General features: G+C 44.8%; 1 protein-coding gene across 2 annotated transcripts; it reads right to left on the reverse strand.

Moving 5' to 3' along the window:
* Nucleotides 1-7,083: 7,083 nt before the first annotated feature.
* LOC131262640 (potassium voltage-gated channel protein Shaw-like) lies at nucleotides 7,084-23,708 on the reverse strand. 2 transcript variants are annotated; one of them, XM_058264692.1, is made up of 7 exons: nucleotides 23,500-23,708; nucleotides 18,952-19,069; nucleotides 15,716-15,910; nucleotides 13,730-13,948; nucleotides 12,975-13,578; nucleotides 12,631-12,777; nucleotides 7,084-7,386 (listed from the first exon to the last, which is right to left on the reverse strand). In XM_058264692.1, the coding sequence occupies exons 1-7, from the start codon at nucleotides 23,706-23,708 to the stop codon at nucleotides 7,358-7,360; spliced, it is 1,521 nt and encodes a 506-aa protein (XP_058120675.1). In that variant the 3' UTR covers nucleotides 7,084-7,357. The 2 variants fall into 2 exon arrangements, with proteins under 2 accessions (XP_058120675.1, XP_058120674.1); XM_058264691.1 differs by having other exon boundaries at nucleotides 12,960-13,578.
* Between the last annotated feature and the right edge of the window lie 418 nt (nucleotides 23,709-24,126).

Raw genomic sequence — 24,126 nt, forward strand, 5'->3', positions numbered from 1 at the left:
TCTCTACTTGGCGTGTCGTCTTCGTTCTTTTCTTTTCATGTAATGACACACAGATACAGTCCGAATCGACTCTGCTGATTACGAACATCGTTTCTTTTGCTGTAATCTCTTCTCATTTCCGTTGTATGTACACGTCCATCACAAGATAGAATGTGCCACTCTGCGTTAAGTGTAATGGATTCACAATCAAACGTCACGACCGTTTCAATTCATTCCACCAAAATCTCGATAATTGCTACGTACCTTAAGAGTAGCAAACGTAAAAAATGTACACTTTATTTAATTGTTTACCTTTAACTATTACTATCAAATGCATACTGCTATTAATATTGGATTTAAACACCACTTGTTTGTATTGTTGTTTATTCCTCTTCGATACCTAACGATGCGTGCATGTTTAACTTCCAGTAGGTTTTGTTTATGTTCTTGTTGGATGTATTTATTCGTTCTTACAAATATATTTCGACATGACTGATTCATAGTTGGATTGTGTTTCAAACTGTTTCTCCGGCACCTTTATCCTTTGATGACGTTTAATTTTGCTTTTTGCCGTTCTTCTATTTCATATGGACACTTGTTTTCCTGGCTGTGGCATATTTACTGTTAATATCTTGGTAACATTTCATATGTTTGAGTCTCGTGGGTTGTAATGGGTTGTAAAATCATGTTAATGGTTTAGTGCGTGATTTTTATTCGCCACCAGTATTCGATTTACAGCGCTGCACGTGAAGTATCATTAAGTTATCTTGTCCTACTCGCTGCTTGTTGTAGAAACAGAACAATTCACGCTGGTTTTTTTTTGCTATTTTTAAGAGCATAGTTAGTTAATATCAGTTTTATTGTGTATGTTATGTGTGTTTGCGTGTTCGATAGTAAAGCGGTAGCAAGTACCCATTGCTGCAATTTGCTTAATATCTTTCCCCATGCCTAGCAGTATTGCTCCATTCATTGCACAGCACTCCGTAAAGAATAGTCGCAATCTTGCATCAATATAGCAATTATCTTATATAGCTAAGCTTATGTATTTTTCACTGTACATTGATTTGATAAAACATGGGAAAATCACTGTTTACAGAAAAAAATTAACTTTATAGTAATTAGTCAACTTCGAAATGCACATTATGCTTACGTTTTATTTATGTAAATCACAGATCAATGTAAGTGTGAAGAAGTGCTGCTGTAGCGAAACGCCCTTAGAACCCATGGTCAAGAACGCAGGAGGCTAAGAGAAGTGCGTGTTCGTGTGTGTATCTGTGTCTCGTTGTTGTGTTGCCATAGAAATTAAGCAGCGCTGTGTTTCCATCCCAAATTCAACATGGCAGCTTTTGCAGCTTGTCAATCACAAGGGCTTTGATGGATAAGCCTCATGCAATCCGTAGTCCGCTGGAATTTGTGTAATATTTTTTAGGCGGGATCGTAGGTTGGGCTGATGAGGGGTGGGAAAAAATTGAAAAATATTTTATTCCAATCCATATTCCGCAGCGAGGCCGAACAACTCCCCAGCTGGCAGATTTATCATGAGATCCCGTCGTACCATCGTTCAATCTTATCCAGCTCTTCAAATGACCTTATAATAAATCTTTTCCAACAGCGAAAAGTGCTGTGCTATCGGATCGACGAGAACAGACACGTCATGTGGTCATTTAGTGATCCGTCTGCTTAGTCGAGTTTTCCACTCCCCCCCTCCCTTTTTATTATACAATTCCAAACAACGAGGGAAACCATTAACACGTGATTATCACCTCTCATTTTTTGCTTTCGCTTTCGCCATTAGAGGCGAAACCGTTGCTAGAAAATAGCTCGGGTCCATTTTCGATCAATCAACGTAAGTGTATGTTTGGCAGCAAGCCCCTGTCTCGGGTGGTTTTTCGGCCAAATGAAGAATGTCGGAATCCTTTTGATTGCACAACATAACTTCTTCATAGGAAACTCGACAAACCTTATGTCCAACGGCTTTAAAAAGGGGAAAGTAAATATATGTGCCCATTACATAAACCACCAGGCGCCTCCATCGAGAGGCTTTGGTATGAAGATTAATAATTTATTTTAATCAAAATAACAACACGAATAGATTTTTTTGAAATAGCGATGAGCGGAAAGGAAAAATCAATTAAGGTCATTCAATTCAGTTGCTAAAAGACCACATGATGCTCGCGAGGTGATGTTTTTATTTCAATTTACTGCTGCTTGTCTGTCCGCTTTGAATCTGTTTTCGTTAACAACATGTTTATGGCGTTTGTTTTCTTTGTATCTTTGACAGCGTTCATAGTTCTTTTTTCCGCTTCATTATTCTTCTCTTTAGCTTTTCATTTTATAATCGGGTTGTTCTTGCAGAAGCGGGGGATAATTTTGGTTTGTATCCGGTTTTTTATCTCATTGAACTTCTGGGCACCCAAGTCCCTTGGCACGGTGAATGAAGCGGCATAAAAGATTACTTTTAAGGCGATGGGTAAAAAATAACTTTCTTTGTTTACTTCCCTCTCAGAAGGGCCTAAGCGCGAACGGGCGAACGGGACAGTGTGAGCGAGTTCCGAGGGCTTATTTGCATACATTTTCCAGCCCATTGATTGCGCCCATAAAGTCGCTATGTTTTGCTGGCATCAGGGCTGTTTGTGTGTGTGTGTGAGTGTTGTCGAGTGGTTTGTGTAACCCAGTTTCTCCCCCGTAAAACTCCCTACGTTCAACCGTAAAAGAACAAAGGGCTGATGGGTCCCATATGTTTTATCGTCGCTGGTGTGTGACATGTTTTTCTGGGACATTGTGTTTTTTTTTTACTTCCTTAACGTATGTTTTAAATCCTCTTTATTACTGGGTCATCAGTTGCACACCGAACGGCAACGGAGTGTGACAGCGAAGCGTTTGTATGTGTGAGCATAAATTCATATGAAATTTAACGATGTTAGGAATCGTGGTACCGAAAACGGAATAACAACTGAATAGAAGAGTTACGCAACAAAAACCATATTAAGAGAACTTAGACTTTCTTCCATAACCTGCGTTTTATGGGCAAAAGTTTTCCTGCTTTGGGGACAATCAACTAGTATTGCCCGGAGTCAAATTTTTGCCTGCTCCGAAAGCGAAACCGGAAGTGGGTCACTAGGTGCCACAAACAGACGTGCGTCGGTAGGGGGAATTTTTCGGCTAAAAGTTTTCCAATTCTTTTCGCCTCGAGCCACGTCGGAAGAAGTGTTTACCGTTTAACGCCTCACACGTCTTTTTGCTATTGCAACGGTTGTTTTCCGTACGTCGAAACGCAGCATGGGAACAAGAAGACAAATATCAGCGATGATGAAAAACGGCACGTTCGACGCCGTGTTTGCGTACAGTGTCGTCTCATCGGCGCACCGTCACCTCATCGGAATTCGATTAAGAAGGCGAGAAAGGTGATGAACGACAGCTATCGATGGAGGGGAAAACTTGGTGCGAAAAAGGGTTAGGGAGAAAAGTTTCCCGGAAAAGGTGTAAGGCAAACAGGTAAGCCACGATAAGTGACGCAAAGTCGAGCGTGTCACTGGGGAAAAGAGCATGCACCCCTTGGAACGAGTGATAGATTTTGGGCGAAGTGACGGAAAAACAACATCAGGTACTTACTTAAAAGATTTTTCAGTCGGGGGAAATGAAAAAAATAGATAAAATTTTCCAAATTCAAGGAAGTAATTTTATTAAAAGTAACGTTATTTGCTACAGTATTATTACTTTAAGTGGGAAATTTTATACTTGGCATGTTTCCTTCTCGTGAAAGCATCAAATAAGAATCCATTTTCATCCATGATGGTATGAAGGTATTTATTCAAAGCAAAACTGTCCCCAAAAGTGAAATTGAATTTTCAAACATCCATCTCGAAGATAGAGATAGGTTGTTTTGGTACCATAAGGACTCTCTCGGCCTCCCTAAGCCGGATACCATTTTCCAGCCGTTACATCGGAAATGTATTAAAATGCAAATAAACGCAGGTGCAAATTTATACGTTCACTTTTCCGCAACGGTCAATGGAATAACTTAGTTTGGAGAGAGAAAAAGAGACAGAGAGAGATACAAAAAGGACGGAGAAAAATGCACGACACGACACGGAATACGCCTTCCATTACTTGAAACCGTTGCCCTCCCCCTGGAATCGTCATCAACATGCATTAGATGAGTTTTCCACCCCACAGAGAATAAGTTCATCGTTGCCCAGTTCGTCTATTGCTTCTTGTTCTTCACCGGGGGAAGTAGATATACACGCACACACGATCCTGCTGGTGTTTGTCCTGTTCCGATGGTCATCGGTTTATTGGTCGGTGAAGCTTGCTAACAAATTCATTTCTCGCCATTAACATGCAAATTTTTCCCCCTTGCCGGTCCGACCGACTCGGTGGTTTCGTTCACTGGAAAAACTTTTTTCCACTCTACTCCCCCCGGGGGAGCGGGGACCACTCTGTATGTATATGTGTGTTTTGGATGTGTGTGTGTGGGTGTGTGGGTGTTTGTTTCAGAGAAAGAGTTACAAGCACTATCGGAAAGGGGGCGGTAAAAACAAAAAGTTTCGAGAAAGGTTTCGAACTTTGGTTGTTGGTTGTGTTTGTTTTGTTGGTCCCATTTGGTTTTTTTGGTAGGTTTGTTAGTTAATTTATTTCCGTGGCCGAAAGGGGACGGCCATCCGTCCACCGGGAGAACAAATTGTGTGAGTGTGTGTGTGTGGTTTGTGGACAGCAGTCTCTCGTCACCTCAGCCGCGTCACCGTGAGCGTCACGGAATCGCTTTTGGGGAGAAGCCTATTGCTTATCATGTTATGGATCTTCCGTCCCGTGGCGACTGCTTACGATCAAATGTGGTTCACTTTCCACGCGCACACAGAAATAGCTTTAACCGGAGCCATTGGACCATATTGAAGAATATTCGTATCGATGTTTAAAGTACTTCATTTTTAATCGACCAAAAAGCCAACTTACAAGCCAGCAGTAGGGCAGCGAAAAACATATACAACTGTGTTTATTGCTTGGATAAACAAGTTTTTCAACATTTGCTAAGCGATCACTTTTGAGTTGTTTTTCTTCATCTAGGCTTTTCCTTTATGACCATATGTACATTCCGTTCCTTCAACGACTTGCAATTCGGATGAGGATCGAATCATGTTTGCGAATAAGTATATGCTTACGCAAGACATCTCATTTAACAAAAAAACAAACCCCTGCCCTTAACTTGTTTAACATTACCGTTTTTAAACTTTATTTTATCATTTGTACGAACTTTAACCACAAAATAGCGCAAACGGTTCGAGCGGTTTGCCAAGGTTGAAGGTTTGAGGAGAGGAGCGAGGATAAGCAAAAAGAAAAGAAAAGAACGGAAGGCTTCCCGGGGGTCGTGCGGTGGAGCACCTTTGAAGTTCGCTTCGCTTTCACGCGAAACCCTTCGCCCATGCCTGCCCTCCACCATCCCCGGGATATTTTCTTGTCCGTCCATTCCTTTTCCATTGAAATAACTGTTTTATCACTTTTCGATTTGCCTTTTGTTTTCTAAAATATACATTTGTTTGGGAACGAGGGGAATGTTCCCCCGCGTTCCATTTCGCACATTTTCTTGCCCTTTCGTCGTTCGAAACCACCCTCCCCTGCCCATCATCGAATTGGAGCGAAAGTTTCTCGGCGGAAGTTTTCCCCTTTGTTCCTCTGGAGCGTGAACTCCCACCGGGGAAAACGCAGCTTCAACCTCGCTCGCGATCGTAGGTTTTATTTGCCTTATTTATCTTCCAATCTGCTTGTTTAACTAGTTATCAATATGTTTCGTGGGTCTTTATCATTTTCGTTCATCGTTAACGCACCTTTTTCTTGTTTCGAGTTTTCCTTTTTCGCCGGCAACTGTCATTGCTGCGTGATTCATGTCCCATTCGGGCGGATTCGAACAGCTGGTGGTACGTATTAAACTGCCATTCGGAGTCTTATGCATGTAATTCCCGATCAACCAGCTGCTTTGGGAGTCGGTTCAGCTTGAAAGCAGCAAAGAGAAAGGTAAATCTACCAAAGTAAAAACCTCAACCAAAAGACACATAACCGATATTAATCATCCTCGCAGTTGGTTCGGCCAGAAAGTGGAACGCAAGACGAAAATCCTTCCAACAATCGAGCCGGAAAAGGACACTCCCGGGGTCCACCAGTTGCACGGGGCGAGAGTGGAGTAAACCTCGGGCCAGAGAAAAACTCTGAATATTCAATTCGTGCGCTTTCTTCAGGTTTTGCTACAACAAACCGCTTTCCAGCGGGTGATTTTTCATTCCTACTCTGCCCCGGCACACTTGGCCTTTTGATGCTTTTCATGCCAGCTGGAGGAGATTTGCACGATTTTCCATCCCTCAAGCACTCCCTCCCTAGAAAGCAATCAAGTTCTGAATCCCTTCCTCGAGCCTTCCCCCCGATGCCGTAAAACTGAAAGGCATTGTCTATCCCCCGGTCGACCGAAAGAAGGAATGGAAAACAAAAAGGGCCAAAGACAGATGCGTTCCCGGAAGGCGGAAAAAGGGCGAGTAGGACAAGTTTTCCACTTGCCACCATTCTATTCAATGCGAAAAGGCAAAAAACGAAACATCCCAACCTCGATCGATCCATCATCTTTTCACCGACTGAAAAATGGTTTTGCGTTCTCTAGGATTGCGCTTTTCTTTGGCGTGCTTCTCTTCTGCCTTCTGCCATGCTGCCAAACAATCCGGTCAAGACTTTATAAAACAAAGTTGCTCTCCCGGTGCCTTGCGGCGCTCGTAAGGGAGAACGATGCGTGTACCACGCCTTGTTCGGTGGGCCCAAGTTTTTCCTTCCCTTGCTCAGCCGGGGTTTTGTTTTGGGAAGTTTCGCTGGTTTCGGTGAAGGAAAGTTTTGCCGGAACGCCGGCGCTCGAAGGGAAAGCTAAGGCTTGGCCCACGACACCGCCCCGGTTGGGCGATAAAAACAGATCAAAGGCCGGCTGGAGGCTCTGAAGGAATGGTGCAGGAGTTTTTCTACGTATTTTTCTTTTTTGGTTCTTTCCCAGACGCATATCCCGGCTTCGTCGTAGGCCAAAGAGATGGTGATCTCTTTAATCCACCGCAGGGCACATAAAGAAAAGCGCAGAAAAGCATCGGCATCGAGAAAGAGACAGTTTGATCGTTATTTCTTGACAATGTAAACCAAATGTAACAACTATAGATGGAAAAACTTGACGCTAGTCACGGGATGCAAAGCTGTTCTCCGACTGTGGCCTCCGCGCGCAAATCCGTCCATCTGGGAATGTGGTTCACGGTTGTGTGGTTGTTCTGCCATTGCCGACCATTTTCCGTATCGGTAGTTGATGACATGCTGCTGAAGCTCTCAAAACGCCTGGTCGTGCTCCATATCTTTAACGCTCGGCTTAAACGTTGCCCACCGGTTCTTTCGTTTCTGAAAGTAGAGGAAACCCGAAGAGAGAAAGAAGCCGAGAAAAGGAGAAAAATGGAAGAAAAGAACCCGATTACTAATGCGCTCGAAGCTGTCCGAACACCGATGATCGATCGTGAAAAGGGTAATTGTAATAATCGCAGTTACGCAAACTGCCTGGCAAAAGGGGGGCTTTGGTGGAAAACTGGTTTTACGGAAAAGCGTTGGAAAAGCCGGAAAGTCTAGTGGAGAAGCATTGTAGCGTCAGCAGTGCAGTGCGCGTGGGTTTTGCGGTTGACGGGCTTGAATTTGCACTGATTTAGAGCCCTCGAGCAGTTCGGGTTTTGAGGTACGGACACTCGAAAGTTTATTACGTTGATTGATTGCCAAGAGATGGGTTGAATGTGTTTCTGTGGCGTTGTTACGTAGTCCACGTACTATCGTGGGTGATTAGATAATTGAGTGTCGTATAGCTACGCTTGGAGGGTCCTGTTGAAACTGTTCCGGTTTATATCCATTATTTTTTTGAATTAAAATGACTATCCAAAATAATAGCAGGAGGAATGGCCTTTCAAGGTAGATAGAGAGTGCCTAACTAGATTTTCTCATTTACTCTTTTTTTAATAATCCGAGCCTTCAAAGATGTATCCCATTTCTAATGAATGAAGACAAATTGTGACCGACCGCACAACTTAATACCTTCGCATAAATGTTGAAACGTGGAAACATTTTTTGTGGCGTCATTTCCACACTTTAGGGCGGTGGTCGGCAAAGTCTGGCCGGCCAACTGAAGATTAAAATTGTTCAATACCAAGTGACTTTCTTGTATACCTTTTGTTAGATTTGTTCTATCATATTAGAATTATTGATCGTTATAACATATCCTAGCGCCGAGAGTCTTGTCCAAAATCCGACTGCATTAACTCGTTTACGTTGCATGTAAAATAGCTTCATTCAAGGAATACAGTTTTCATATCCATCACAAAATAAAATAAAAGGCTCAAAATATTGAAAACTATTCGAAGCTGAGTAATGTTAGAAGTACTCAGAGAGTATGCCAATAAAAATAAGATATTTTTAAATAATTGTTTTACAGGATTAGTTTCAAGTACAATTTAAAAAAAATATAGTAAAATAAACTAACATTTCTATGTTGATAGAAATTTAACGAAAATAAATATGGCAATATTAAAAAAATTTAACGAAAAAAATTGAAATATTGTAGCTTTTACCACTCTTAATACAACTTTCTCTCCTCTTTAATCTCTTCAATCATCTGGCCCTTTAAGGAGAACGTGTGTCGATCCCTGTTCCAGGGGACAGTTTGGCCCATTCCCGGATAGCGAGCCATCAAAAAAGAAGGATACATGTGGTTGTACTTTAATGATAACATTTCCGCAATCGGGAAACCACCGGGAAATATCCTTCTGTCCGTTCCGTCCTATTGCCATACGTTGGGTGTAAAATATTAGCCTTCGGTTGTGTCCAGTCGGGGAGAGGGCAATATTTTTTCGTTGCTGGGTGTGTGTTTCACAAGATACCACGGTTTTGAAGGGTGGCTGGGTGCGCTATTAACTGCCACACAGTGACCAGAAAGGGGACAACAAAATAAGCCCAGCGGAAGCGCCACGTTGTGGAAGGCTAGCATTATTTTTCCTTAGTCCATTTATATTTTATGGTTTTAATCATTTTCTTTTGGCCATCATCGCCAGTAATGGCAACGTTCCTTCTTTTCCTTTTTTAGACAAAAGACACCCCAAACCGAGTGAGACCCAGTTTTCTTGGCGGCTATCAGCCATTGGCCAGGGGACGATTTGGTCACCCCGAAATTGATGTGCTCGTCGAGGGTGAATGAGACACTTTTATGAAGAGACAAAAAGTGTCTTACAAGTGTTTAATGATTTTTTTTCCCTCCGAACCGTTCCGATCCGGGTCGAGATGGTTCCTGGTGATACTTTTTCAGCAGCATGCTCAGCTTCGGAGGTTGACCGGTGGGAAATCTTTCCCATCGCATTTCATCCGAATCGGTTCCCCTGGGTTGCATAGCGAGATTTCATAATGTTTCGGGTTTTATGGACTGCCACAAGAGGAGTGCGCTCGACGACGACGACGACGACGACGACGACACGGCGAGTGGTTCACATCGTTTTTCAACATACAAAACGATATGGACCTTGCGATACCCTTGTAGGGTTCATTGGTCACACAGAATTGGGTAATACTGAACGAGAAATAGAAAAGAAAAACCGAAACAGAGTACCCTCTTTCACTTCCAACCGATGCAAGAGCTTGGATATCATACAAATTTTCCCTTTGGAAGTTGGCCATCACTTAATTAGAACAAGAGAGTGTTTTTAATAGGAGCATAAAGTGTGTCCTATCTCATTTTCACACTCACTTCGGAAGTTAGTTGGAACCAGGAGATTTCCTTCATCGACTCATTAATCCTTCCCCGTACGGAATAGCTCCGTACAGCGTACAACTAGAGGACGATTATTGGAAAACCTCACCATTATCGTAACCGTTTTCCAAAGTGCCCGTCATAAAATGCAAAGCGGGAGGAGTTAAGCTCCGTGTGGCGTGGATTCGAAAGCCAACGCTCGAACGGCAAGCGATCGAACACGAACTCAATCGCATAATATTTGTCATTCAAACCCTCTCGGGAATGTCAATGTCATGGCGTGTGTCCTTTCCGCGCCCTTGGCCTTGCCCTTTGCCGACCGGGCGATGTTATTTTCCCGTCCCCGAAGCCTTAAAAGTCATAGTCAAAAAACGAGTCCGATAGCGAGTTGTGTTGGTCTCCAAAAAATGTCACTCCCCTCCGAAAACGTCCAATCGCATGACTCATGGTTTCTTACCCTGTCACAGTTTCAAGTGGTCCAGCGGTTCCATCCTTCCCTAGAACAACAACACTTCCACTTAATCTTCCCCATGCGATCCGGTCTACTCTCAATGGCTGATGTTTGCCTTCCCACTTTCTCCCTTGCCTGCTGGAATGTCGAACCCATATCCAATTTCCACCCCCCCCGGTCTAATGTCTCAGTTGGACGCCGGTGGCCATGTCCTCCACACTCCGCTTGCATCCCCTTACATCTTCTCCGATTCGTCAACCTGCTTCCAACACGAACACATTGATCCCCATCTCGCCAGAAGGACTTTGATGCAAATCGAAAACAAACAGTCTGCATAAATTATGCTAATTCAACCGTAGTGGCCCTCCGTCGCTAGGAGGTGTCCCCCTCCCTCCCCTTCGTTAACAACTCCAACTGGAATGTTCGCTCGGATCGACCCTCGGGTTCGAAATGCAACAGATACAATGATGAGGAGCGAACGCTGTGTTGCGGCTGTGGTTGAGAAATTTGACGCTCTGCTGAATCGATTTGTGCGAAAACAAAAAAACAAGCGAAAAAAAGCAGACGTTTTGAAGAAGTTTTCCGGTTGATTGATAGGCGATTGGTTTGATCGGAAACGATTGCTAACCGGAAGAAAGGGATCCCTACCTCCGCCACTCGTTTGGTGATGGAGTCAAGGATAAAAAGCTGACTGATGACGCTTCGTGAGAGTCACGGGGGATTACATTGTTGCTTTCGCGCCTCGGACATACAATCACACACACCACGAGCCCTTCGTCGCACTGCACTATGAAATGTGCAAAATGGCGGGGGGGGGGGGGGGGGGGGGAAGAGGGAGAGGAAGGTTTTCTACGGGGATCATTACAGTTGTGACTAAAACAGTGAAAAGCAACATACCACTCCAATAAAAAGCAGAAGCTCTACTACAACGTCGCACGTCTAAGCACTACTCTATCGCAGCAAGCAGCGGGGCACACGCTTAAGAACGCCTTTTCGAAATCGTTACCTTCAACTTACGCATTGCATTTTCTTCTTCAGCGGTCTTCAGCTTTCTTTTTTACTTTCCCTCCTACCGTTTACTGGAACGCACAGTTCGATCGATGGATAGAAGCGTATGGGGTTTTTTTTTTGTTTTTTAATCTCGTTTCCGACAGCCGGTACCAATTTTCCGAAAGTTTCAGCTCAGCAGCGTTTTTCCTTTCCTGCCGGCTTTTCTTCTCCTCCGCTGAAGTTTCGTTCGCGTGTGGACGATAGACGACTTCGAATGTGTTCGATGATCGATTTCAGTTCCGAGCTGTCGGGTAGAATCCAATTTCCGGTAATTTTTGCGGCTTTCACGTTGATCACAAGTGAGCGCTTTTCCTTTCGCCCTCGACACCGTTTCGCTTTTCGACGGCTCGACGAAGTTTCCGATGCAAAACATAAACAGTTTTGCAGCACACGACGACAAAACTCGACGCTCGACTGCTTCGATTCGAATGGATTTCTGTTTGCGATATGGTATTTTAACGTTGATTGGGACCGCAGTGTGCTATGATGTGTTTTTTGTGGACTTTATTTGAAACATTTCATAGAGTGGCCAACATTTGGGCACGTTCGGTTGTCAAGTTAGCAGTTACTGCGTGGCTTATTTTTTCTTCTCCCCCAACGGATGTGTGGTTTCGGTTATGTGATAATAGCAACACGAGAATTTAGGCAGCAGATACACACACACGTAGCACATCGAACGGAGATTGATTGTTGTTTATGTACAGATAGCCACACCGATAGTTATATTAGATCACACAGAAAGAAACATTGATGTTTGTATTTGTAAGCACAGCAACGATTTACGAAAGAATAAAGGATATCAAATATGGGAAAACAGAAGAGATTCGATTTGAAGAGTTGAAACAAAGTGAGTAAACTGGAATGGATTAGTTCTTAATCTGTTAAATTTATGACAAAGTGTTCACAGGATGTGGTTTTTCTTAATTCCATCACTTTCCAGTCGTAATATAAGTTCAATATCATATACACACTGCTAGGCTTGGAGATAGTAAGCGACAAGGATAAATCGGCAATCACATCATGCTGCGGGAAGGAGAAGAGAAACGATTGTAAGAAGAGAGAAACAAAAAGGACAGTGAAAGGTGGAGGAAGAAGGGCGTAATAGCGATAGAATCCACTGGACGGAGCTGATGGAAAAGCGTTCACATTTTGTACCCAGTTCTGGGCGTTCGGGGTTCACACGGAAGTATTACGAGGACCGGAAGTTTACTGGGAGTATGGATAGCAACAACTGGGATCTACTGAGGGGGCAAGCCATCGATCAGTTACCAAAAGCTACGGATTTAGAGAAGGCCGAGGAGGGTGGACAGCAAACACGGAACATCACACTGAGTGAAATTGCTGAAAGGCAGCATACGGCGCTTACCCATCTTCGGCAGGATGACGTCCTTCGTTATGGTTCGGTTGGCGTTCATGCGTCTAATCGCCTGGTCCATGCTTCCCGTGCTCGGCGCGTTGGAAGATGGAAGCTTACCGGATCCGGTATTGCAGATACCACCTGGACCCGCTTGGCCTGAAAAGGAGGGAGAGAGAGAGAGAAGTGACCAGATGTCAGACATGTCGGTTTTAATCAGGAAGGAAGCAGCTATTGAGGCGAATATGGAAGGAAGTGGGACTTAGAGAAGGCAGAATAGAAAGGCGGAGTGCATATAAATTCGGTTCTGAAGGCGTCGGTGCGATTGGCGTGGTACGTACTTGTATTACAATTACCTGGCAGCCGCGGTGGCCTCGACAGTTCCACCGGGCAGACGCGTCGCCTCCGCTTGGGCAGCTTCGCGCGGGCCTGCGTGTGCGAGTAGTACATCGTGAAGTTGCTCACGATGACGGGCACGGGCAGGGCGATCGTCAGCACACCGGCCAGCGCGCACAGCGCACCGACGAACATCCCGATGTAGGTCTTGGGCGTCATATCGCCATACCCGACGGTGGTCATCGTGACCAGCGCCCACCACAGCCCCAGCGGGATGCTGTTGAAGTCGTTGTGCGGGTTGATCTGGATGCGCTCGGCGTAGTACACCAGGCTGGCGAATATCACGATGCCGAGCACGAGGAAAAACACCAGCAGCGTCAGCTCCTTGGCCGAGGCGCGAAACGTCTGTATCAGGATCTTCAGGCCGGACGAGTGGCGCGTCAGCTTGAACAGCCGCATGATGCGGATGATGGAGAAGAACTCGAGGATGTCGGCGTTCTCGAGGTGCGACGCGAACCGCTGCAGTATCAGATCGATGAAGAAACTCAGCGTCGCGATGTAGTCGATGATATTTACAGATGACGTGATAAACCTTAGTTTACTTGGCGATGATATAAAGCGTACCTGTGGGTAGGATGAACGATAAAAAGGCATTCAGAACATGCATACTGTTGTGGGTGTTTCCGTAAACAACTCTTCCACAGAAACTTTAGTATAATCCCGTTCAAGAAGAGTCGTTGGAAAATGTTTTCTAGGGGGAAACCCTCCAAATTACCATTATTTCGAACGTAAACCACGCGTTGCAGACACACTCGATGTAGAAGAACGCCACGTGAGCGTTCGTTTGCGTCTTGTCCAGCACCCAGGACGTGTTCTGGTTGGCCGTCTTGACCGTGATGTTCCGGATGTACGGCACACGCATATCCGGGTGGGTTTTCAGGCAGAATGATATGATCGACACGCAGATGAAAAACACTGATATGATACCGATTATCTGAAAAAAGGGGAAGCGAGAAATGTGTCATGAGTGTACGAATAAAGAAATTCTTTAATTTTACAACTTCCCGCTTTGGGTAACTCTCTCTCGAAAAGCTCATCCACAGGCTCATCTGTAGTGAGCGGCATAAATTTAAAGTTTCATGGGTTTTAACAAAATTAAACGATCTCAAGTTTCACGAGCGGTGCAGAAAGCGAGATAAGAAAGCGGACCCAATCATCATAATCATCACCCGTTACTTCCATTTGACAACCGAACCGTAATCAATCTGCACTTCCTCATCGCCACGTGGGCCGGTGACTTGTGCCCGCCGGTTCGGTTGCAGAAGGCCCAAGAGCGCTCGGTAGCGGCTCCTTTATTTGCATTCGGCCATAAAACACTTTCATTTAACGATCCTTGTAACTCGCTTCCCGTTTGAAAGGAACGACTCGTCTTGGGTTGTTAGGCAAGAAGACGGTTTGTGCGCCATTTATAATCCATTCTGAATATCGCCCTTTTTTACGCCTTTCCATCGCTGACCAGCGGCTAGCTGGTCGTTATTATCCCCGTGTGTGTGTGTGCCGATGCCGCAGGGCTCGGAACATCCTTTTGAATGGTGAGCATTTGATGAAGCCACGCTCGGCCACGAACCAATAAATCACATCCTGATATAACCTGACGGTGCTGGAAGCCCTTCACACACACACACACACACACACATATGGACAACGGGATGGTCGACCCGCTCGTCGACGTAATCGAAACATGCTCCCGTTGGCACGTTCTCATATGGGGTTTTCTAGCGCCAACGAACTAACCACTTCGGATGGCGTGCATCAACGATTGGTGATGACCTCCGCCGGCACCAGCAGATCCAATCGGTCGCTTGATTGACAGATTTGTTTACCGAGGACCTCTCGGCGGCTTTTGGGACGGCTGACGAAAGTTCTTTTATGTGTGTTGTTCCTTTTTAACAATACTGTTCTACCCACGGAAAGCGCCTGATGGTTGGTGAACTTTTAGTAGCAACATTATTTTTTGTCGCTCTTCCCCGGTACCTCCTCTCGAAGGAACCGTTTTCCGGGAAAACAAAAACCAAATGCAAAACAAGCAAAATGAATAGCAAATAACTTCTCATCCCATTCCCAGAGCCAAGGGCCCGTCCGGAGCGAATGGAACCGCAGCCGCCTTTTTTAACTGTGTTTGCCCAGCCGGTGAACCGAGCCTACGGTAAAGGCAGCGGGCAAGAAACTTTTCCCATGGTCATTCGTGGGAAAACGCTGCATCGGGTGGGAGGGTGAGAACGCCATTTTTCCACCCCACTCTCCCGTCCCACCATTCGTAGGAAAGTTATAAATTACAGATTCAGTGAGTTGTTATTTCTCTCTTTTTTTTCGGGTGTTTGGATTTTTATGCCTTTTTCGCTGCGGCCGGTTTTAGCTAAAGCTCTTTTGCGCTTCCTCCACTCGGGAGTGAGATGTTTAATGAAGTTGAATTAGTTTATTGACGTGTCGAAGGCGGCTGAGATTGGATTATTAATGAGTAGGAAAAGTTTTTTTGTTTGTTTGCTTCCCGCCTCGACGAGCGTAATATAGTTCGATAATGGATGATGATGTTAATTTTACTGTTTTTGTTTGCCTTCGTGTGTCATTTAAAGATGAGTTAACTTGGAGTAATTGGATAAAAGGTTCGTAGGATAGGACCACAGAAGACAAAACTAAACCATCCACCAACTAGCTGAAAACAAAATGCATATATTAAAGATTATTTTCTCAGCATATTTACCTTGGCAGCGTTGGAACTGTATGGCTCGTCGAACAGTGACCAAATCTGTGGCTTCAGGTGCTGCCACCAGCTCACCTTGCCCTTATTGTAAGCGTCTTCGAAACCGAACTTTTTCGCGACCTCCTCGTCGGTCGGCTTTTCCGTATCTAAATCTAATCTATCTAAAACAGCCAACGTTTCTTGTGTGTTTCGGTGCTGCGGAAGAAAAGATAAAGTTGAGCGCAAAAGCGAAAGAATTAAAAAAGAGAAGCGAATTATGTTTCAGATTGGCGAAGGACCTTCAACGCAAACACATACACCGGTTGTCCTTTTGGGAAATGGTATTTTAATTGGATAGATTTTTCACCGGCAACGAGTTGGGGAACAAAAAGGCCATTCGAAAAAGACCAAAAGCAGTATATGTGTGTGCATGGGGGAGGGTCAAATAAATGATAGAAATTAATGACCGTCTAGGTCAGTCCTGAGGCATGGTTGAAATAATATCAGTCCCTTTTCCTTAACTACCACGATACGGAAGGAATTCGATACAATCGGGTTGGCTTTCAATTCCAACGCAAATCAATACAACCTCCACCGGTCGGTCGTGTTGCAAACGATTTGTGACCTTTTACGTAACCGATCACCGGCACGATTGAGGACATTCGATGGAAAGCGCTTCAACAAACTCGCCCATTAATCATAGGCCCGGGAAAAGCTACGGATCGTTGTGCTTGAGGCTCGGAAAAACCCTAACCACGGGATGTAACGTTTATCTCAACGGAGCTCAAATTTGAATATCTGTTCCTTCTACTCTTCTCTTCGTTGCCTGTGTTGGGTGGATAAAACTTTTCCCCCAGTAAAAACTAATCAACGGTTCTCGAACAATCGGAACAATGACCGACGGCGTCCTCCCATTCCGACTGTCGTCTGGCATTTCAAGAATTGGCGTTTTATCGGACGGGATTTGTGGCTACTATCAATGGGGCCAGAGTTTTTCCTGCCTCCCATCTTGGTCCTTCCTTGCGTCTTCCATGAAGGCCATCCATGGAACCGAGGCCGAAAGTAAACACAATCGAACACAATCGTTCCTTTCATTAATCATTTTTGAAACACACTTTCCCATCTGCCTGTGCAAGTTTCGAAAGAAATTACAAATCCAACAAGGCATGGGGTGGCGCACCCGGACGAAGGGGTGAAGGTAGCGCTGGTAGAGATAAATGTATTTGTTTGTCGTGCCGTTAAATCCTTCCCGGCCGGGGGTCAGCCGGCTAAAAGAAAAGGCACAGATTAACGAGGCGCCATCACAGTGGGATTCAAATCGTACAAGAAAAAGCGAATAGACTCGGTGAGGATTCCTGTGGCGTTTTTGCTCGTCGGGAAAAACCTCGCCCGAGCGCAAGGCTCGAGATAAACGTTTTTCGAACGGTGCTAGCTACAAACGACCTTCCGATGGGCTTTCACGGGGGATGCCTTTGTTCTGGGGTATTCATTTTCCCTTCGGGAAAAATAGAGCAATGTTGAATGGAACCTTGCTTTCCGTTGAATGAATTATTCTAGGATATTTTTTCCGAGTACGGCCAAGAAAATAGGCATAAACATGCAATAATCCTGGGAAACTTCTACCGTTGTTTCATTGTCGCTTTAAGGTTACGTTATTTAATGTTAACGGAATCGCTTTTAATACAACTTTTATGACATCAGGCTAGGAGTGGCCTTGAACCGGTTCGCATTTTCTTGGAATGCTCGGAACAGCCCTTCGCCTTGGGTAGACAATGACTGTCATTATTAGATTAGATCCTGTCACCAATGGACGAACGCCCATTGTGGGGCACACATAAAGCCGAAGCCCGTCCCACAAACGACGACGACGACGGCGATGGTCTTATCTTTCGAGGTTTTTGCGACCGAAGACAATCCTTTGCCTGCGAATACACTCCAATAATAGGATCGAGTCGTCGCCTTTTGTATCATTTGGTTCACTTCCCGGTACCCGGGTCTCGTTTAACCTGCTTAACAAAACGTTAGCGCGAGGGTGGAGAGCAAAACAAAGAAAAAAAGATAGGGCAGCGCTATCGTGAGACACGTGAGAAGTAATTTTCGAGCGGGTCACAAATGTTTGGCCAGCCCGCACGGCCCCGAGGAAAAAGGCGAAAGTCAACTGATGACAGCGCCATGACGTTGCGAAACCATTTCCTACGCAAGGACATTTTAATGCCCAACGACAGTTACACGCAAAAAAAAGCGCGCACACACACACACAAACACGGGGATTCTCGCAAATATACTAGGTTTCCCGGAGTACGTGGGTCGTAAAAGTACTTCCTGCAACGTCCTCGAGCACCGTGACATTGTTGAGTGTTGCTGCTCATACGCAGTAAAAAACGAACAAAAAACAAGAAAAAAACGCTAAAGCTTAAGAAATCCAGGCCGAGTCACGAATGACGATGGTGCTCAAATCGAAAATGAAGCTGACTGCCCCTTGGTTAACTCCATCCCCGGGGCGAGGGAGTGTTTCCGTTTCGACTTAAGCAAAAAATAAATAAAAATCCTTCGCCCGGCAAACCTAGCGATAAAAATCTTCTCCCACACACACACCCTTTTTCCGTCCGCTTCGACGGATGTTGTCGCAGCAGGTCCTAATGGTCGGTTCGGAAATTCGTTTGTTAAAATGGTCGATAGCGTTCGCTAGGGTGTATTATTTTCTCCAAGCTTAGGTACGGTTTTAGCTTTTTCAATTTTGGGACATTTTTTACAGCCTGCACCATTCGATTGGTAGAATAAATGCTGTGTAGCAGGATATTTTTAACATCGAAACCATCGCCATGTGCTGGTTCTTGTGGTTACGATGGGTTGCTTCGATTTGATTTTTCTCTGCTTGGGTGCATTACTCTGTGTGTCGAGTGGGGCGAATTACACTCGGATTTAAAAGCTTTAAAATAAAGCAAGGAAAAGAAATATAGATAAGAAAAATTAATGGAGAATAACTAAAGATATGAAAAAATCTGATAAATAAATATTAAAAACAAAAGATAAATAAAGGTAAAGGTAAATATTACGAGGAAAGTATGGTAGCTCAATCATTTAAAATCGCCATTTGTATAAACTGTTCTACTTTTGCCATCAACCGTATCCCAAAAAAAAACTGATTTTTATTCGTTACAGAAGCAAATAACGACATAGATTATTTAGAAATGATATTACAATTCCAGAGAACCAAACCGAAAAATGACTAGGCATTCATTTAGACAACCACTCACCTGTGTGTACGTCATCCAGCAGCATGGCTCCACCTGATTGGAGTCGAGACCCCAGAACGATAGTTCCTCCTCGAACAGCGGTCCGCAGACATCGGTCGGGTAGTGTAGCTTTCCGGTGCTGTCGGTGTAAAATAGTTACAACAAGAAAAGGTAGTGAAAAAAAAAATGAAAGCGTGACTGAGCAAGGAAAAATAAACGATGGGAAAATTAATTTATAATGAACGACACATTTTCCACTGCATACGGAGAGTTCCTAGGCGCTCGTACAGGTTACGAGTAAAGGTTTATTTTTCCTAGCGTGTTTTTGCAGCACTTCTTTACCTCCGCTCAGCAGTTCGCTTTTCTAACCCAGCTGAGAGTAAATTTTCCGGACATTTTTCCCACCCCATTGCACTGTGTTTTTTCAGCGCAAATTCAACATGTGTGCTAGTTTCTACAGAAATAGCTACATTTGCGAACGAACGGGCCCGAATTGTGTTTACTTTACTTTCGAACCAACCTTACAAGCTTCATAAATGGGCGGCCCGACGGGTCGGAGGTGTTGTGGAGGTTGTTTTCTTTCTGGGCGGTAGATTTTGGTTACGGAAAGATCAAGCATATATGATATGCTCGAAACGTTCCTCAAAAACACGGAAGCTTACGAAGGAAAGAGAAAACTGGAAACGACTGTAAGGAAAATAATCATTACTGTCATAACAAAAGGCGGCAACAATGAGTGGCTGGTAACATTTCAACACCCATTTACGCCGATGTTCGCGCCCGATGGCGTTTACCGTTGATGATGGTAATGATGGCGGCAAATATGATGATAGTAAACGAGGCTCGTGTTAGTGCTTATCTTGAAAGTTGTTGTTACTGTAAGGCAAGCTCTTCTGTTGTGGTTTTCTACGAGTTTTGATTATGGTGGTTTGAAAATTTAAAATGACAATTTAATTGGAAATTTGAAAGAAGGAAATGAAGCTAAGATATTACACGTGAGAAAGTGAAACACTTTTTAAATTAAATAAACGAACATTCTTGTTATTTATTATGTGTTACAGCATGAACATTTTCTTTTCTTTTTCCACTTTTTCCATTTGCCAGATAGGGTTCCCTAAGCCTCCCAAATTCACAGAAGGTCATAAAATGCGAATAAGCCTCATAATTATGGGAGCAAAAATTTGAGGCCGGATGTAAACTTGGGAAGCTTGCGAACAGGAAAAGCTAATCCCATAGTACGATTGTAGATACAGCAACGGAAATGAATATCGTGCCGTAGCGCCCGAAACAGGCCTTCAGTGAAAAAATCACCGGTCCGATGTTTGACGCACTTTATTTACTTTATTCACGGAATTATTTTCCTTCCAGGAACAAAACCAAATCTGCCAACATCGAGCTAAATGCATATTTTTATTAGCCTTTCTGATGGGTTTATAGACATTTTTTCGACATGAAATCGAATCCCATCCCCATCACGTCCGCCGCAAAACTTCTGTTTCCCTAACGTACCTTTATTAGTTATTTTTGACCCTTTTTTCGGGGTAATAATTTGTCCTCATTATTATACTTCCCGGTACTATTTATAAACTTCGCAGAACTATGCCAGGAATAAGGAAAAATTGACAAAGATAAGTTTTAGTTGCTTCCTATTGATTTGACCTAGTTTGCTGTTTTCTTACATCTTCTGCAGTTCGCTTCTGATTTGGCTATTTGGTGCACCATCCCACGAGCGCATTGTGTCCCGGTTCGCGAAGCACCGGTCGGAAACGAGCTTAAACTTCATTCAGATGCAAATTTAATATGCTCTCCGGAAGCGTCTCAACGTTTGTCAGCTTTGGGTCGCGTGCATTTCAAAACGGGTCCATAACTCGTAAGCGTAAGGGTTGAGTAGAGTTTATCACCCGTTTCCTGTGCTCGCAAATTGTGCCTTCTGTTCAAGCGCGCGGCTTTTCGTTGCACCTCGACCGGGGAGCGCCGAAGATGGCTGGCTGAGAAGAATGCGCAATGAGCTTTAAAGCATGAACACGGAATGGTTTCGTTTGACAAAAAGTAAGAAATGAAAATAAAAATAAAAAAACCGGTGGAAAGCCACGGAATGCTGTGTGCTAGGGACATTGCACGAGCTTCCACGCAGCCGTTCAGCTGGAATGCAACCACGAACGGTGCTGGCGGGCTGCGTGACCGCCATCGATGTCGTGCCGGTTTGTTGGATGAATTAAATCACGTTCGTGTGTAAAATTTATTCCATCATCCCGAACACCATTCCGGGGCCTAGTTTCCCCCCCCCCCCCCCCCCCCCCCCCCTTAGGGGAGGGTTCGATCCTGGAAAGTATCGATCGGGAGCGAACCACGCTTTTGACTCGAGGAAACTTTTCCTCCTTCAGGAAAGAACTTGGAGCAAAGAAACGGTTGAACAGTTTATGCTTTCAAAGAGGAATCGAAGAAGTAAACCCACCGAACAAACGGAGGCTCGCCGGCTTCGGGTGAGGCCGATCGAAGCGATCTCGGTCCAAGATGCAATCGGCGGGAAAAACGGTTTAATTAAAAGTTCCCATCGACATTCCTCGCACCGGGTCTCTTTAATTACTCAACCATTTTTGCACGCCATCGACAGCGAGCGGCGAGTCCGGCGACGCGTACAACACCCGGTTCGTTTCCCACACTTCCACCGGATGCACACGGGCCAGCACCAGGCTGAGAAGTTGTTTCGCACCCTCGGACTCTTTTTCCTTCGTTTGCGCCTGGGAGACTCACGCAAATGAGAAGTTTTTCCGACCACTCTGCTTCGAAAAGTGCAGCACCGGGTGGCGACGCGAGCGTGGAAGGCGGCATTTTAATAAAGAACTTTTCACTCCTGCCTTCCATCCGAAGGGCTTCATTACGAGTGATTTGTCATGACCGACTGCCAGCATGCTGTTTACCGCAATGGTCGGGCTTAGCGGCTTACGGCGAAACTTTCCCACTGACGCAAACTAGTTCGCTGGCCATGGTTTACCGGTTTGATGGATTGGGAAAGTACGACAAAGAATTGTTTCGCAGGGTGTAGTGTATAAACTTCACTTTGGTTTAATTTATATCTCCAGGAAGATTCCTACAGCACAGAACAATCTGTGGTCTTGGAAGTAAACAGTATCCAATATATTTAGTTTTGTTTATCTCCGTCTCTCTTAAGATTTTACTTTACTTGGGCAAGGAAACTTATTGTCATTGTTAAACTTTTCTTCCTTCCGCTAATAAAAAATTTACAAAACAACATGCAATCAGCAAGGATAAATATTTTTTAAAGTTTTATCAATTTTCTCAGTATGACATAATTTCGTTTAGTTTAAGGACGACCGTTTGATGGAGATTAAAAAGCTGCTTAATTCAGAAAGTAATTATTCTAATTAAATAAAGATACTGATGTTGAATGCCGAGGCTTTTTTCTAGACACTTCTTTCGTTCTTGGAAAATGTTTACCGTTTTCTCTTCGCTTAAGCGTGTTGGCTTTTCATGACTGATTTTACGAACTTTAAAAACTTCCCTTCTTCGTTATGGCACGTTCATTAATTCGCAAGGAATTAATTTCTAAAGAATATCTTCCTTCGAAGAAATGTTTTCTTTCAACCCTCCTCAATCGACCCAAGGAGGATTGCGTCAAAAGTTTACCCTTCAAAAGCCCAATTTCAGGTCCGACTAACAACAGTAAAGCAAAGACCGAAATCGAGCACAGACAGCGAAAGGGCAGTATTTTCCAAATTGGCCGCAGCTTGTCGGGGGCTTGGCGTTATTGAATCCGGTACGATAGGCATCCATTCATTGCTCTCATTTGTATTCCGTCGGGTGCGCCGGAGGAACCTCGGTATTGAACGATGGTCTCCGAAGTCGAACGCGCTGTATCTATCATCCTCCAGAGCCGGACTGAGCTCGGAAAACTTGCGGGGGCAAGTTGCGTAAAGTTTTCCAACGAAATGAATGAATGTTTCGATACTTCCGGTGTGCTGCTCAAAGTTACATCTTAAACATGAGTATTCGGTACATTCAATTCGTTTCGAAGTTTCCGATAAGGGACCTCACCCAAGCAAACCGATTCTGCTTTTTGTTCTGCTTCTGCCCAGAATATCGGTCCACCGTTTGGGGAGCGAAAATTCGTAGAAGGCACTTCCCGCTTCCGGAAGAGCAACATAACTTTCGGCTACTGAAAAGCCGGAAAGGATCGGCGTAAGAAGGTAACGCAGTATAGTACGGATTTGCTTCCTTCTATTCCGGTGAAAGAGATTTCCTTGCCCCACACCCGAGTTGATTTGGTCCGAGGGAAAACTTCTGTGCGCGAGTGCACAGATGGCACGGTGCACCGTTTCTGAATGGGCGTTCGTCAAATTAACTGAGTGCTATCAAAAAGGTCTCGTTAGACACCATTGTGTGCGCGTTCCACGCTCGGGAAGTAAATGGAGGCGCCCAGTGCTTCACGAAGAGCAATATTGCGAGTGAAATAAAATTGTCTTCCATTGGCTGTACCGGTTGCTTTGACGGCATGAAAAAAAGAACCTCTTCGATGATAAACTCATTTTAAAGAAGGCCGCCACTTACCGATAGTAGTTGAGGACCTGGGCGAACACCCCCGGGTGGCGGTCGAAGAAGTACTCGTTCAGCACGGGATCGTAGTTGCCGAGCGCTTCGGTCAGTCTCGAGAGCCGCGTGGCCGGGATCTTCTTCAGCGTCGCCTTGTACGTCTCGTGCCGTATGCCGCCGACGTTGAGAACCACTCGGTTCTCGGAGTCCATATTCATAAGATTCATTTCCCGGGGTGCGTGTTGCGAGTCGTGTGCGTGCGAGTTGTGGGAAGTTGGGATTAGTTTCTTTCACTTCCGGAAAAGTTGCGACACGAATGTTCGTGCACTCGCTTCGAAGTTCTAAGCGGTGATGTTTACGGATGGCAACTCCCGAAATTGTACGTCGCTTTCCCGCGACCCGTACGCGGATTGACCAGCACCCGGCTCGATGCAAATGTTGGCAAAAAGGAGGACGTTCCCGCTTGTTGCTCTCGCGTTGCCACTCGGCTTCTTTCCGGTGAGGCTGCGTGCCGGCGTTCGTTGTAGCTGCGACGTGATTTTATTCCTATCAGCAGCATATTAACACCAGACCACCGCTTCTCGGCAGGGTGCCGAGCGAAAGGACCGAGCGTGGCTATGCCGTATCACGTAGGCATACGATATC

Source organism: Anopheles coustani, chromosome 2 (assembly GCF_943734705.1).
Source record: "Anopheles coustani chromosome 2, idAnoCousDA_361_x.2, whole genome shotgun sequence".
Classification (NCBI taxonomy): domain Eukaryota; kingdom Metazoa; phylum Arthropoda; class Insecta; order Diptera; family Culicidae; genus Anopheles; species Anopheles coustani.